A 15,463-nucleotide genomic window follows, 5' to 3' on the forward strand; every position below is an offset into this window, starting at 1 on the left:
CCCCCAAAAGGCCCGAGGCAAGGAATCTTTTTATTAAATCATGCAAGAAAAGCTTTAGCCACAATATGAATCAGTTCATCAAGTACATGGCCTGAAGCAGCTGAATCTCAGTATACTTTGTCATACTTTAATTTGAAAACTAATTTCCAGCCATTTAACTAACCATGCTCCTCCTGGTCTTTTGCAATTTCTGTTAATGCTGCTTTGCTATGATTAAAATTTCCTCCCAATCTTCCCCTTCTTGTGTGAAATGAAGATGCTAAACTGGCCACAGACCAGCAGAGTTGTCCATTTTCATTGTATCAAGGCCTGTGTATAAATGCTGACAGGATCCTTTGAGACAAAAGTAGACATGAATGACGTGCTCAGCATCTCAGAGAGGAAGTGACAAAGCTCAGTCTTGACCATAGAGATCCTGAGAAGAGTTCTAAGGGCCACATGCTGCCTTTCTACTGCTTCCGTTGCAGTCTGACAGCCAAGTAACTTTCAGTCTGTTTATTCCCTAGACTCCCTCTGCTATTCTTAGACATAGAGAAACTTCATTCGCTTGTCAGCAAAGTTACAGGCCACGTGCAAAGCAATGCAAGAAGCAGAAAGTTATGGACTCTCAACAGATTAGATCAGACAAAGCCAAGTGTTTCTCAAAATTTTAATGTGAATAGAAATCTCTTATGGGGTCTTGTTAAAATACAGATTCTTATTTCAGATGTCTAGGGTAGATCCCAAGAATCAGCATTTCTAACAAGCCCCCAGGTAATGTAATGCCAACACTTGTGTTTTCATTAGTCCTATTTCTAAACGTCCTCAGTTTCATTTGGGATTCATTTTCTTTTGAAGATGTATTTATGAATTTGATGTACATGGGTATTTTTGTCTGCAGGTAAAGATGGGGGCATTGAATTCTATGGAGCTACATTTATAGATGGTTATGAGTTGCCATGTGGGCACTGGGAACTGAACTCGGGACCACTGAAAGAGCAACCAGTACTAATTGTCGAGCGATCTCCCTGGCCCTGGGATCCATTGTCATAACTGCTTTGTGACAGTTCGGTAAATGGAAAACTCTCTCTAGTTTTCAATCCTGGATTTTTATCATTTCTAGATTCTGCTCATGGACAACTCATCTTCTGCTCTCTGGGCCTCATGTTTCCTTACGTACATGACAGAATCGCCAGCCTTCATGTACAGATGCTGGGAGGCCTGAGAGAATGACAAAGCTGTGTTGCAAAGTGGAGAGTAAATTAAAACTCGTGGATCCAAAAGAATTTTGTGCTGAGTTCTCTTTAGATATCTTACAAGGCGGTGTAAGTAGTAGGTAGTGGGTGGACCATCATTCCTGATATGTTGAAAGACTATTTCCGTGATGAGACTGCAGAGGGAGGACATTTATACAAGAGACTCTGCACACTTAATTGAAAAGCACATGAATGGGCTCAGGGATCTCATTCTTTTCTCTGATTTCACACACATGGTACATATAGGCAATCTTTTAAGGCCTCTATTAGTGTCCTTGACATAAAATACTGCATTTCCCTATGAAAAATGAAGGCTTTTCTTCATTGAAAATATCTTGTCAAGTTACTTTGCTTCTCAGGATTTTCTGTTGCTGTTGTTTCAAAAGCTTTTGTAGGCTTGGAATGTGTCAAGGCCACTTGTCTGCTGCTACTTTAATAACAGCTTCACTGATCTATGTTCTCTCAAAAGCAATTATTTTACAAGTTGTTGAACTAATTCCTTTATTTTTTTTGTAGTTCTTACAGAATAAAGGAACGTCTTGAAAAGAGAAAGATGTTTCTCTATCGTAGCCCATTATTTCAGAAGCTCTCTGCATGACACTGTTTTACTATTTAAATCAAATGCTTAGTTTTGTCCCATGGTGCTGGATACTCCATAACACCTCTTTTTCATTTTTCAACTTGAAATACAAAAAAAAAATTCAATGAAATTTCTTTTATTAAATGACCTCCTGGTTTTTGCTTTCACTGAAGAAAATCTTTGTAGGGATATGACCCCAGGGCATCCAATTCCACAGAGGCACAGAGAACTTTCCTCTTCAATCTGCATGTTTGCATGCCATCAGCCTTCTGAATGAAACCATGACATACTGGGAAAGCACAGAATCACCTAGGAAAACACTTTCTCTATCAAAAAAAATGACTAAGGCAAAGAATTCACAGCTACTAATGACAGCAAATTCTTCACTTTACAAGGAGAGGTGGCATGATCTTTTAAAATATATTACCAAATGGGTAAACCCAGAGTGAAAAGAAAATCCAAATCTGGAGTATAGTTCAGTCTATATTTTACTACCTTATGAAATGGACTTGTACCATTTTCCCCCAACCCAACTGCTTTCCTTTCCATATTTGTAAGGAACATGGGAATCAACTGTCCATCCACCTCCAGTCATGTGTCCTCTATTTAAATACCTACCTCAGCCCGGCATAGGGAAAATTGCACAGGGTGCAAGGTCAGAGAGGCTTGGATGCAAATCACATCTCTGGTATTTATGTCTGCGTCCTAGACCCAGTAACTTAATGCACCTAGGTACTCTTCTGATCTGGGCAAGACGAGTACTTACATGATTGTTATAGGGATGAAAGAATAGGGCATTTGAAGTACCTAGTCCTTAGTGGGTGATTAATAAGTGCTAGCACTTCTGTTGTTACTGTCTAAGACTTAACAGTTCTCACTTACTTGCCAGGGTTGCTGCTAATTTCTCACAGTTACCACACACACCATCATGTCTTCTGAGTGAGTGCCTATGCATCATGCACAGGTCAAGCCAATCCCATTTCATAAGAGTATGTTTCACCACAGAACGTTGTGCTTTTCCAAGGGAAATGGTTTGTTTCAGTCTTCAAAGAGAGTTAACTGAAGAAGCAGAACTACCCCCACCAACTGCTCCCTGGCCTCCAAAATTGGTGCCCCCACCTTCCCCAGCTGAGTTTTCATTCATGCCCCCACATAATACCGCAATCATAGAGCAAAGTTTCTAGATACTTTTTCGATTGGGATTGCAATGTCTTTCTCTGCCTTTCAATAGTATTCTAATATTTTTAGTGTTTACCATGGTATTTTTCCTCATAAAATCCAGATCCAAACTGTCTTTATAATCATTCATGGATCTAAAGACCTAGTAACCCACTCCTGTGACCAAGTTCTGCCCATATGCTTGCTTTTCACTCATTAACAGAGAGGGAAAAGCTTTAAGAGCAGAGCTCAATAAGAGCCCCGAAAGCCTTGGAGGCTGCAGCCTAGGCATCCGCCCAAAAACAGAAGCATCAGCACTCTGAAAAACAGGGTTCAAAACTGTCTGTTCCTCAGACTCCTTACTTACTGCAGGTACTGCTTTTGCTTTAGTGCACTTTCAATGACTCCAGCAGTAATGAAAGGGACTGGGGCTTGTATCTTGAAATTTTCGACTTGCTGGCAAATATGAGAGGCTCTAGAAAGAGGATAAAAGCCAATACCTCCCAAAAGGGCCATTAAAGCCACCACCTACAAGGCCCCTTCCTAGATAAATGTGGTGTACTAAAAAGAACCTTATGTAGGAGCTCAGACACCTGGGATCTTGTCCTGCTGTGGTCACTAACTTGCTCTTCATGTAAACTAAGCTGTTGTTAGTATAAATGCTTTTGAAAGTTCCTTCTAATCCAACCCTTTATGGGCTGTAAAGAGTCTTTTATCTCAAGGGCTGTGGTTCTTAACCTTTATTGGGTTGCAGTCCCATTTGAAATTCGGTAGAATGTTAGGAACCATCTGCTCAGAAAAGGCATTACCCTCATGGAATTGTATATGTCATCTTGGGGGCATCATGGAGTTCCAGAATCCATAAGCACCTGGTTAAGATCTGGTTTCCTGTGTTTGTGGCTTTGTTTGTTTGCTTGGGTTTATTTTGGTGGTGGGGGGGGGGTGAAAGGGCACGTCATAAGCTAGAGGCAAATGAGAAGCAAGAGCAACAATTCCTTGGACTCAGTCGATCTTAACCATTTTTCCTGACACTTGACCCCCTCCCCTTTTTACAGAAAATGTTTTCTGTTTCGTTTTATTTGTTGATTGCAGGAAAAGAAGCTATTGGGAGAAAGGAAGGAAACTCCAGAGAGGCCCAGGCTTTGACATGCAAAACATGCTTGGCAGATTTGTCCTCAAAGGCAGGAAGCAAAAAGAGAAAAGTCTATTTTCCTAAGCCCATACTGGGGAAGGACTCTGGGTGTGAATCATTCATGCAGTTTAGCCCTTCTGCATTTCAGTAACATGTCACGCTACCAGGGTGCCAAGCTGGAATTAGTCCTTGAAAAGAGACATGACGTAATTCTCCAATATTCACCTAACACCTCTACCCCTTCCAAATAAGGTAAGCAATGGTCCCAACTCAGGTGGGTCTTTAGATCAGGGTAAGAGACCTAAGTACAGTCTTTAGCCCTGAATCGTGCAGAATCCAACGACCTTCGAGGAAACACGCTGTTCAGAGAAGAGTGGGAAACCAGGTTGTACGCTTGGATACAGGTCAGTGGGTCTTTCCCTTCAGTAGAGCTTAGAGCTTCAGAGAATCCAGCCATCCAGTGTCCTAGAAATTGCTCACAATCGAAATTCTGGGGAGATGAAGACAGAATGCAAAGGAGAAACAAACACGTGCCTAAGACATGTGCTCCTTATTTTATAGGTTCCCAGACACCGAGTCTACAAGGCCAGAAAGAGCTGCTCTTCAGCACCAATAGCTCGCAAGGGTTTGAAGGAGACCCTTTTCCCAGCCAGAAAAGGGTCCTACAAGACCAAGTCCTTTCAAACCTAAAAGAAAAAGAAGAAAGTAGGAAGTTAGCTAGGTTTGGGTAACTATTTAGCAGACATTGAGCATTGGGGTGTCTCTACTTACCCTGTAACTGGTACCTATCCTGGAAAAGGGACTTTACTACTTCAGATCCTATGCAACAGGCCTAAGACTGCTGAAATTAGAAGTAGAGACTGCACCTTTGATCCCACCTCCAGTTCCCTAAAAATCTATCAGCAGGGGAAGCAAAATCCTGAGAGGAGAACTTCTGAGGCTACTGGCCTACTCTCTTCCCTTGCACCGTAGCCACTGCCTTTCTGGTCCTTTCTGGTCCTTTCAGTATCTCCAAACTTCCTTTGAGCAGGCCTTCATTTTTTAAGCTGATAAGGAAAGGTTTATCTATCTTGAGGTCATGGAGGACTGGCAGTGACAGGAAACAAGAGAAGGCTAAGGAGCACATGGCAAGCCAAACTCCAGAGACTTGAACTTCATTAATGTGCATATTGGTTCATGTCATGCCAGAGATCTGATAACCAAGCAATCAAAAGTCCTACGCAGAGAAAGACATTTCCCTGACCCCCAAGTCTCCTGTGACCTTAGCAAGTCACTTATCCCCTCTGAACTTCAGTTCCTTTGTTTGTTGATTTAGAACACATAGTATCCTCCTTACTCCTGGCATGTGATGTGGATTAAATGAGATCGTGGATATGAAAGTTCTTTGTGCTAGAAAAATACAAAGGACTTAAAGACGACAGGGTCAAGTAGGAAGGACCGAAATAATGACTTGGTCTAAAGGAATGAAATCCCACTACAGACATCTTGACATTTGTTATACTATCAAAAGGGAAGTCACTAGTTTCTTTATAGACTCAAAGGGTGTCAGAGTAACAAAGTTCCATCTATCTCATTTTACAAACAGAAATTGAGACTAGGGGAAAAAAAAAACGTGCTTGGCCAAAAAGTTACAGCCTGAGACTCCTAATGAATTCTAAAAATAATGTGGCTGAGGAAGAACAGAAGGAAAAGATAACTTTAAATCATATAAAACCTCATGAAGAAGTTAAGTTTAAAGGATATATATAAGGTAGTGGCTGAGGCATGGAGTAAGTTCCCAGCCTCTGGACTTACGTAGTACTCTAGTCTTCAAAATCTTAGATGCCATGAAACAGGCTTATTTGAAGAACATTTTGTAATGTAGAAATAACATACCTGTGGCCTCAACTCTCATCTCCAGGAAGTTTTCCTTGAGAACTGTAGGCAAAAGAAAGATATTTCAATAAAGCTCTGGAAATTTAGGACTTGAAAAGGCTAATGGCAAAACCCAAAAAAGTCACTTGATTAATAAAATTTTCTGATTAGGAAATTATTCTGCTCAGATCTTTTACTACATGCAGTTCCATTCCTCTAAATTGGGCAGATTTTGAGAATTCAGTATTCTAGCCACAAAACCACAATTCAGTCACCAAAACAATTTTTGAGTACTAGAATACGGCTGACTGGATACAAATCAAGAAGTTGGCCTAAGATCATAGTTTACATCCTGTGATTATCATTACTGGTCAGAAGGGCAAGAAGGCAGAAGTACAATGGAAAAGATAAATCCTCTGTCTTAAAAGCCAAATCAGCTCTGTTCAGACTGTTAATGAGTTTAGATCATCCGCAAATTACTTACTCAGCTGAGAACAACTGGGAGAAAGAGACAATTCCAGAGCCTAAAACCCCCAATATGGCCAGAGCATCCACAGCTCTATCCATAGCCTTTTGTTTTTCTCTCATCTCTTGAAACTGCTTAAAACAATTTGCCTAAACTATTTTATTCCTATTTGTGGTTTTAATTACCACCAAATATTAGAACTCATCTTCCAAAGTGTCACTGCTCATATTGCAGTATATATAGATGTCCCACACTAGAGTTCTATAATATTAGTTATACCTAACGGTTCTATTACTGGATCTATATAGGCCCCATCCTGGCAACTACTTTTAAGTTACAGTTACTCTCTGGGGATCTCTACCTGGATATCTTGCAATGTCTTCAAAGTCACCATTTGAAATTGAACACAGCAAACATCTCAGAAAACCTGTTTATGATAATATAGAACCATCTACCAAATTGCCAAAGTTAGACTTTTCTCTCTCCCCACTTCTACAATGTCTCACATTTGAAAAGCCAGCAGGGTCTAATTGAACTGATCTCAAATCTGCCCTTGTATTCCACTCCTACAGCAACACCTTAGGTCAGGACTTTGATCAACTCTTGCCAGCAAGATTTGTTTCCTAATTGGTCTCCTTGCTTCCAATCTTTACCACCAGAGTAATCTTTTTACAACTCAGCTAGCTCAGAATGTGCACCACCACTTAAACATCTTCCATGACCTGCCCCAAGTAGACTATAATACAAAGAGCAAACACGTTAATATGTCATACAAGACCTTTGCAGTCTGGCTCTCATCCATTTTCCTAGTCTTATGGTCAGCTAAGTTTTCTCCTCTCACTCCTACTTTGCAGACAAAGGGGAACACTGATCACTTCTGAAGCTGCACTGCCTTATTCTCTTCTCCCTTCTTTTCCTGACAAATCTCTAGTAAGTTTTCCTTTGAGTGTTTCTTTTTTAATTGTTGACAAGGGTAAGGGAATAATAAACAGATGCTATAGAAATGATAGGATACAACCAAGGATGCAAATGGAAAACTAAAAGGGACAAGACAATAGTTAAACAGCTCAGCACTTTTTATTTTTGATGGTAGAAGTTAGCAGCAATGACCAAATAAAGAATTGGCCATATGACGAGTAACATCTGACTCAGTGGCCAGATAGACATGGTGGGTTCAAGGTGGGAGGAATATTTTTCCTCTGTGGCTCCTAAGAAAGAAGACCCTATAAGTAGTTAGGATAATGTGTTGAAGGCAGGTATATTTACCCACATTGCTTCCAAGGTGTATTCTTAGGGCAGAGAGGATTAAGTCTAGGTTCTACAGGCCCAGATACAGAGTGGATAGAATAGCATAGACTGAAGTGCCTGCTTTGGACAAGGCCTTCAGGGTTTGTGGTTGGTCTAAGTCTGCCCTGAGTACTGGTTGGCAAATCCCAGCCCATTGGCAATGTTATCAATCTTTCCATGTTCTCAAAATCAATTTGGCTAGTAATGAAACTCATTCCACATGAAGAATTTTTCTAGACTTTGTTCAGGCTTCTCAAATATTCCCATCTTAATGCCTTATAAGATACAGATTAACCCTCCGGATTTTGCCGTGTACTTCTATTTCATCAAGCCCCAGCTCATATATTAACTCTTCTCAAAGGCTTTCTTTTCAATATGCTCAATCGTTTCTGTTCATTCTAGTTTATTTTTCTCTGTTTCTTTGGTGTTTATTTCTCAAATCATTTATCCTGGGAAGGGATAACGGATGCTTAGAAGTAGTGCTGCTCATAGGTGGCAACCTTATTAATAATTTCATAATCTTTCTTAATCTATCTATCCCTCTCTCTCTCCCCTCTCTCCCCTCTCTCCCCTCTCTCCTCCCCGCACCTCTCTCTCAACCCCATTCCATAGAACCCAGGGTTGCAAGCATGCTATGAAAATAACTCAGCACTGAGCTACAACCCCAAGGTTTAGATCCAAAACCCTTTCATCTTTTGATACTGGTAAAATAAATCAGTGGCTTGACCTCACTTTCACTGGTTATAGTAGAATTAGTGATAAGTTTTGGTCTAAATCAAATTTGGCTAAGCCCAGAGCTGCCTGTGGCTGCCAAACTACACTTCGGTAACTCATCATATAAAATCACATCTTAGTTAATTAGTTTCCATAGTTTTAGTAAGAGGATGTCAAACCTATCCTGGCACCTTATCAATGGGTAAAGGTGCATTGTTCTGCTTTTAACTGAGCATGTAGAAGAGTTTGCTCTTGTTCTCTGCCAGAAAGCACGAATTTAAAGCTCTCTGATTAGTCACATAGAACAAACTCACAGCAAACACTCTGAAGACTATGCAATCATTCCTCCAGGAGCTTTTGTCCAAATGCTTCCAAATGCCCAGGGCTTGAACAGCTTGTACCAGCATTTGAGAAACTTTAAAAATGAATGTAAGGGTGAACAGAGGAAAACGAAGGAGAGGGGGAACCAGGGAGGGAGGAACAAAAGGAGAGAATAATGACCCTGCTCTAATAATCAATTTTAGTGAATCTAGAGTAGAAGTCAGGAATCTGGGATGATTAATTTTTCTTTTACACATTTTGAAGACATTTAGATGGATAATAGTCAGTGTGATAATCATTGATTAGGCCAACTATTTACACTGACTCCAAATCTACAGATACTAGAATGTTATATTCTATAGGCCATTGTCAGCTGACCTATACATTATGAAGTCTAAATGAGCAAAATAACAAAGACAAAAAGACCTTCACTGGGTGTAAGGTAGCTTGTGATGTGTGCTGGCTAGTTTTGTGTACATTTGACACACAGCAGAGTCATCTGAGAGGAGGGAATATCAAGTGAGAAAAATGCCTCCATAAGGAATATCAGGTGAGAAAAATGCCTCCATAAGAGGCAAGATTGTGAAGTGTTTCCTCAATTAGCAATTGATGGAGGGAGGCCCAGCCCATTGTGGGTGGTGCCATTCTGGGTTGGTGGTTCTCTAGGTTTTATAAGAAAGCAGATTGAGCAAGGCATGAGGAGTAAGCCAGTAAACACCACCCTTCCATAGCCTCTGTATGAGCTCCTGCCTCCAGGTCCCTGTCCTGACTTCCCTTGATGACAAACAGTGACGTGGAAGTGTAAGTCAACTAAACCCTTTCCTCTCCAATTTGTTTTGTTCCTGGTGCTTCATCACAGCAATGGAAACCCTAACTAGGATAGGATATGAGTACATACAACAGTGTTTATATGTGTGAGTGTATGTCTGTGAAAGAGAAACAGAAGAAAAGCAGTGGAAAGTATTAAGAAAGGAGACAATAGATAGGACAAGACATGAGGGAAGAACAATAAGAAGAGTGGCTTAAAGAGAAACAAAACATACAGAAAGAAACTGAGAATGTTAGAGACACAAGTAAGACCAAGGAAGAGAAAGTAGCGGAACACAGATAAGACATAGAAGCTGCTCTATAATAATTGCAGAAGAAGGAAGGGAGAGGAAAAGGGGGAGAGAACAAGAATTATAGAGAAACAGAAAAGGAGATGGGGAGAGCAGAAACAGATGGGATGCTATCAAAAATGCATTTGCTTTCTCTTCTGTCTCCTGTTTCTTTTACCTTCCAGTTTTTCGGGAAGCTGTTTCAAAGAATCTGGTCCTGGATGCCACCCTGCAAATAGAAACCAACCAAGATGATGAGTTGTGGTGAAATGCAAATGAGAACCAAGGGTCAATGGAAAGGTCTTGATACTCTGGACCACATAGGTCACCAACACCGGCCCAAATTTTGTTGGCAAAAAAAGCCAAGGGTTTGAGAAAATAACAGAATGAGAAATGGCTCAGAAGCCATAGGCACCCTGAGGCAACAAATAAGACCCTTTACTTCTTATTGATCCAAATGGTCAGAGTCTGTGGCCCTCTCAGACCTGTCTTAAAAATAAATGAAAACAATCTTTAGTTTCAAAGTGTAGTTTAGGGCACTTTATAAATATGTTTTGCTGATTTAGATGAAGCTGTGAAAGCCTTGTTCTTTCTCTAATTTTACAATTATGGAAAACAAGAGACACTCGAAGAAGGTGGGTCAGGAGGCAAAATGCTAAGAAGGGTCCAGGTCACTGGATATGGCCAAGCAAGGCAGGTCCCTTAGGCCTGCTTCTTCCTTGGCTCCCCAACTTACTGCCAGGCATCAGAAAGGCCTGGATGTCCGCTCAGCTCCTGTCCTGTGAGCCATTTTGGAAGAATTTTGGAAGAATTTTTTTTTTTCGGAGCTGGGGACCGAACCCAGGACCTTGCGCTTCCTAGGCAAGCACTCTACCACTGAGCTAAATCCCCAACCCCTGGAAGAATTTTTTAAACGTACCTTTTCCTGGCAAGAAAGAGAGAGGGGAGGGGGCAGGCCCAAGCACAACTATAATTGGGGGAAAAGGTGTTCATTAAATTACTTGAAAGCCAGTAGCAATAAGACAAAATAAGGCAAAGATTTCTAGAGCAAAAAAAAAAAAAAACTAAAAGTAATTTTTCTACTCTACTGATATCAGGGCAGCTAAAAAAATGAGTCTCCATATAAAAAATTTCAGAGGTCTTTCTCTTTAGTGAAATAGCTCAGCTCTGGGTATTGAGTGGAATACTCCAGATAGGGATGACACGGGATAGTACTCCAGACTATGAAATGAATGATGCTCCAGAGTCATATGCCCTGTATACATAGCAACCAGAGATGGTGATCCTGAAGCCACCATCTAGTGGACAGCCCAGGCCTTAGGCCAAGTTGATAAAACACATTACTCACACTGATGATGGGATTTCCTCTGCATTGCTGGACACTGTTTCTGGCTTTGACTCTGGCTTTTGTGAAGTGCTGGACCGGCAAGGAGGGTCTGGGGGCCTCACTGGAGGACGGATGATTGTTTGCTTTTCTCCTGGGGGCCGGACTTTGCTGAAACAGTCAGTATCTCCTAAAAGAGAAAACAATAACCAGAAGATAAATAGTCAACCAACTAGAACACCGAGCATTATTAGGCACCTTAACTGAGGTTGTCTGGACCATCTTTTCTGAGAGCCATTTCCTCTTGGCTAACAACTGCTCGCTCTTTTTGTCTTAAAATGCTTCTGGCAGCTGCTCCTTCCTAATTCTACATTTGCTTGGCTTTATAACTCAGAGGAGTGACATACCAGTTTCCAGAAATTGAAGAAATTAAGTTAGGAACCAACGTGTCCACTACAGAGCCAGCTACACAATAGTGATTGATGAGAAACTTGAATTCAATAAATTCATCGACACTAAAATTCAGATCCTGAAACTGGAGAAATGGCTTAGCAGTTGAAAGTAAGGACCCAGGTTAGGTCCCCTGTACACGTGTCAAGAGACTCGCAATCATCTGTAACTCCAGATCCAGGTGATCCAACATTCTCTTCTGAACTCTGTGGGCGACCACCCTCATGTGCATCTACATGCATATGCACATAAAATTAAAAACAGAATCTCAAAAAAAAATCCCAGGGAATTTTCAGTATTAAAATACTGTCCTAAATCACCTTCCTACCTGTATTTTTTTTATTTTTTTTATTTTTTTTTCGGAGCTGGGGACCGAACCCAGGGCCTTGTGCTTGCTAGGCAAGCGTTCTACCACTGAGCTAAATCCACAACCCCTGCTGGTGGCACTATAAACTGGCCTATTTTATCCAGATACCCATCAAGTATTCTGGAAAATCTGGATGAAATATAAAATTGTGCATAGGCAATGATTCATACTTGTTTATGCAGTAATCCACTTTGAAGAAAAAGTGCAAAGGAATTCATCCAAGGTAAAAATAAGAAAAACCAATTGGCACAAAACACATACCTTAATAGCAAAATGTTAGACCTAACCACAAAGGCTAAAAATTTGGGCATGGTCAAAACATGTATTGGAGTTCACTTCTGTAACCCCAACACAGGGGAACCTGAAGCAGAAAGATTGACATTAGCTCAAAGCCAACTTGGTCTACATAGTGAGTTCCAGGCCAGCCTAAGCTACAGAGTAAGATTCTGTCTCAACAGTGGTAGTCAAGGCGTGCTTCCCCTTCTCTGAAGAAAAGGGTAGGGGCTAATACGGTGAGGATTTTTAAGGGCAGGACTGAGAAGAGAGAAGAGAAGAAGGATGCGATCAGGATGTGAAGTGAATACAAAGAGAAGTTATTAAAAAAAAAAAAAACAAGAAAAAATCCACAAAAATCACTTATGTCCCAGTGAAGACAAAAATAGCCACATGTGTACCAATGCAAGTGCATTAGTAGATCTTAATATTTGCTTAATGTGAGACTATCTTGAATTTCATTCATTCTGCAAGATGTTTAAAGGAAAAATATATAAGCATTAAATTCCATTTATATTATACTACTATAGGATTTACTGACGTTTACACAGTTTGCCTTTTGTTCAAGTCCTTCTCAGTAGCTCTAAGATGCACAGGATAAAGTTCAACATCCTCAACATAGGTTCAAATCATTGCTACAGTAATCACCACTGGACATTATCTACCAAGTCTACTCTATCAAACTAGTTTCTTCACCACCCCATCAAAACAAGTCTTATTTTTACTTTATGTAATATGCTATAGAAGAAAGTATAGAGGGCCTAGAATTATGAAGCCCTGGATGAGTGGCTTTTCCTGCTAATTCCAAGCACTGGGAACCTGGACAATCCCCTTGACTATCATTTTCTTATCTGGGAAATGGATCTTTAACAATGTCTTTTCACAAGGTTAAGTTAGGAATTAAGTTAGATGGCATATAATGTCCAAGACAAGCAATGGTAAATAAGTGTTAGACATTCTGCTTCCTTCCTTCTATGGATTCTGAGCTCACATCACCGGCCTGTAATATATCTACTCCTTAAGAATGGGTACGAGGGGGAAATGTCACATTAAGAATATTTGAAAAGACCATATGGAGATCTATTTTTTATAAATTTCTTAAATACATGAAATACTTTAATTGGAGTTACCATACACAGGGGATATAGTTCCTCCCAGATGCTATAGGTTACCAACTAAAAGGCTCATCACCAGGTGTGAGATACTTCCTCCTCAGTCTCTTGGTTAGAGGTGTCTTGGAGACTCCAAAACAACACAGTCTATGGCCACTCTTGGCTTTTCACTACAACTGGATGGCAAGACCCTACTGCTGAAGATACCACCCACTTTGGGCACAGAACATGGAGAAATCAAGTTAGTATGTTCTGGAAACCTCCACCCTGATGGCTAGCTTTCATAATATCAGAAGGTTTTATGTAGGCTGCTGGGGGTGACACTTATCAGCAGTCACTACCTAGATATGAATCCTATAGCTAAAATAACAACTGGCCTAGAAAGATAGGCTCTTAGTTGCAATAATAGCCCAAATATTACAGGGCAACCAACTATTTCCTGATTTGATTTAGGGTAACTACAAGAAGAAGCACATGCCTGTTAATGCAAGTATATCCTCGAATCCATGGTTGGGAAGCTCACTGTGTCAAAGGATGAACCTATGAACATAGAATCGAATTGCCCTCTATAGTCTGTCTCTCTATACATATGATTAATGTAGCTCTCAGATATCATCTGAGTAGTTTATTTGCTCAATGGATAACAGTTTATACAGAAACTCAAAATGAATCAAAGTATAGAGAATAGGCACCCATGGTTTCATGTTTCCTCTTCCCAAGGTACAGAGACTATTGCAGAAGAAATAATGGAAAGATTATAAGAGCAGCAAAGTGTCTTCTGGCCATAGAAAGACTGTTGCACTCATGAGCCCACAGCAGCTGTGGTTGTATGCACAAGACTTGCATAAGATCAAGCCAGTCAACATTCCAGGTTAGAAAGAGGAGGGGCATGTAAGCCCACACCTCCCTAAGGAAATACTGACAAACAATGGCTACTAGGGAAGGGAGAGTCAGTTTTCTTTACAGTGAGACCCCTGGTTTGGCAAACATATTCTAGTGGATGGCCCCCAAACTCATGAGTACACATGAAACACAAGTCAGATTCAGTAGATTTTATAAAAACAAAAGAGAGAAATTAAATTTGGAAGGGATGGGAGGATGGCTGGATCTGGAAGAAGTTATAGGGAGAAAGAGGGTAAATGTGATAAAAAATATGGTATGTAGGTGTGAAATTCTCAAAACATTTAATAAAATTATAATTTTGCTTTATGAGATGAAATTTGAACTACATATTAAAAATAATCCTCCACTGAGGAATCTTAGGGGGAAATGTAGGGTAAGTGATTCAAGTGATTAGGATAGTAAAGTAGTATATTAGTGGAAGAATGAGGAAAATTCTATTTCTGGATACAGAGAGAATTTCTATCTCCTCATCTGGGTTCAGCCTTACATTAATGGACATGGTATTCCCTTAGTATCAGGCTGATTTTCTATAACTATATTAGCAAGATAGATAGATAGATAGATAGATAGATAGATAGATAGATAGATAGATAGATAGATGATAGATAGATGATAAATAGATTAAAATTAAATTAAAACTAATCGAGTTTTCCTAACAAATTTTATACTGTTTGAAACATTCACCCATATGATTTCCATAGTAAGCTGAGAAGGAAGGAATACAGACTTCATGCCATTTCTATTTCACAGAGAAGAAAACTGAGGCTCAGAAGAATAAATACACTTTCCCTGTCACCTATATGTTTAGAGATTGTGAGAGAATACTGATTGAAATTCTTATCTTTTGTGTCTATACCTACTCCTTTCCCTGGTGTCTGTTATTAGTAATAGCAATATAAAATTGCAAATAACAGTAAGGAAAATATAAGTAAAGCTATACTTATTATTTATCTTTATTGACCAATTTTGTAGTTCAGGGTTTAATTCCAGCATCTTGCACAGTTCCAGTTCTGACAACTTTTATTATTAAATATATTATTTAGTACTTTTTATACATTTTTCATAGTTAAGATTGGCCATAATTCTGCACAAATGTTATGCCCTTTCCACTGTTGAGAAAGATACTCCAAAAGGAAAAGGACCCTCAAAGGTTTACTACTAACAGATCCATGTGCATGTGCTTTCTGAAA

General features: G+C 40.0%; 1 protein-coding gene across 4 annotated transcripts in view; it reads right to left on the reverse strand.

Annotated features, from left to right (window-relative positions):
- Positions 1 to 635: 635 nt before the first annotated feature.
- The window catches only part of Ophn1 (oligophrenin 1), a 396,257-nt gene continuing 381,429 nt past the window's right edge, over positions 636 to 15,463 (reverse strand). For all 4 annotated transcript variants that reach the window (XM_087599762.1, NM_001107848.2, NM_001434037.1 and 1 more), the window contains 4 exon segments: positions 11,193 to 11,358; positions 10,023 to 10,073; positions 5,981 to 6,022; positions 636 to 4,791 (listed from right to left, as the gene is read on the reverse strand). In XM_087599762.1, the coding sequence (XP_087455888.1) occupies positions 5,989 to 6,022; positions 10,023 to 10,073; positions 11,193 to 11,358 (251 nt within the window). In that variant the 3' untranslated portion in view covers positions 636 to 4,791; positions 5,981 to 5,988.

Source organism: Rattus norvegicus, chromosome X, assembly GCF_021556685.1.
Source record: "Rattus norvegicus strain SHRSP/BbbUtx chromosome X, alternate assembly SHRSP_T2T, whole genome shotgun sequence".
Taxonomy (NCBI): Eukaryota; Metazoa; Chordata; class Mammalia; order Rodentia; family Muridae; genus Rattus; species Rattus norvegicus.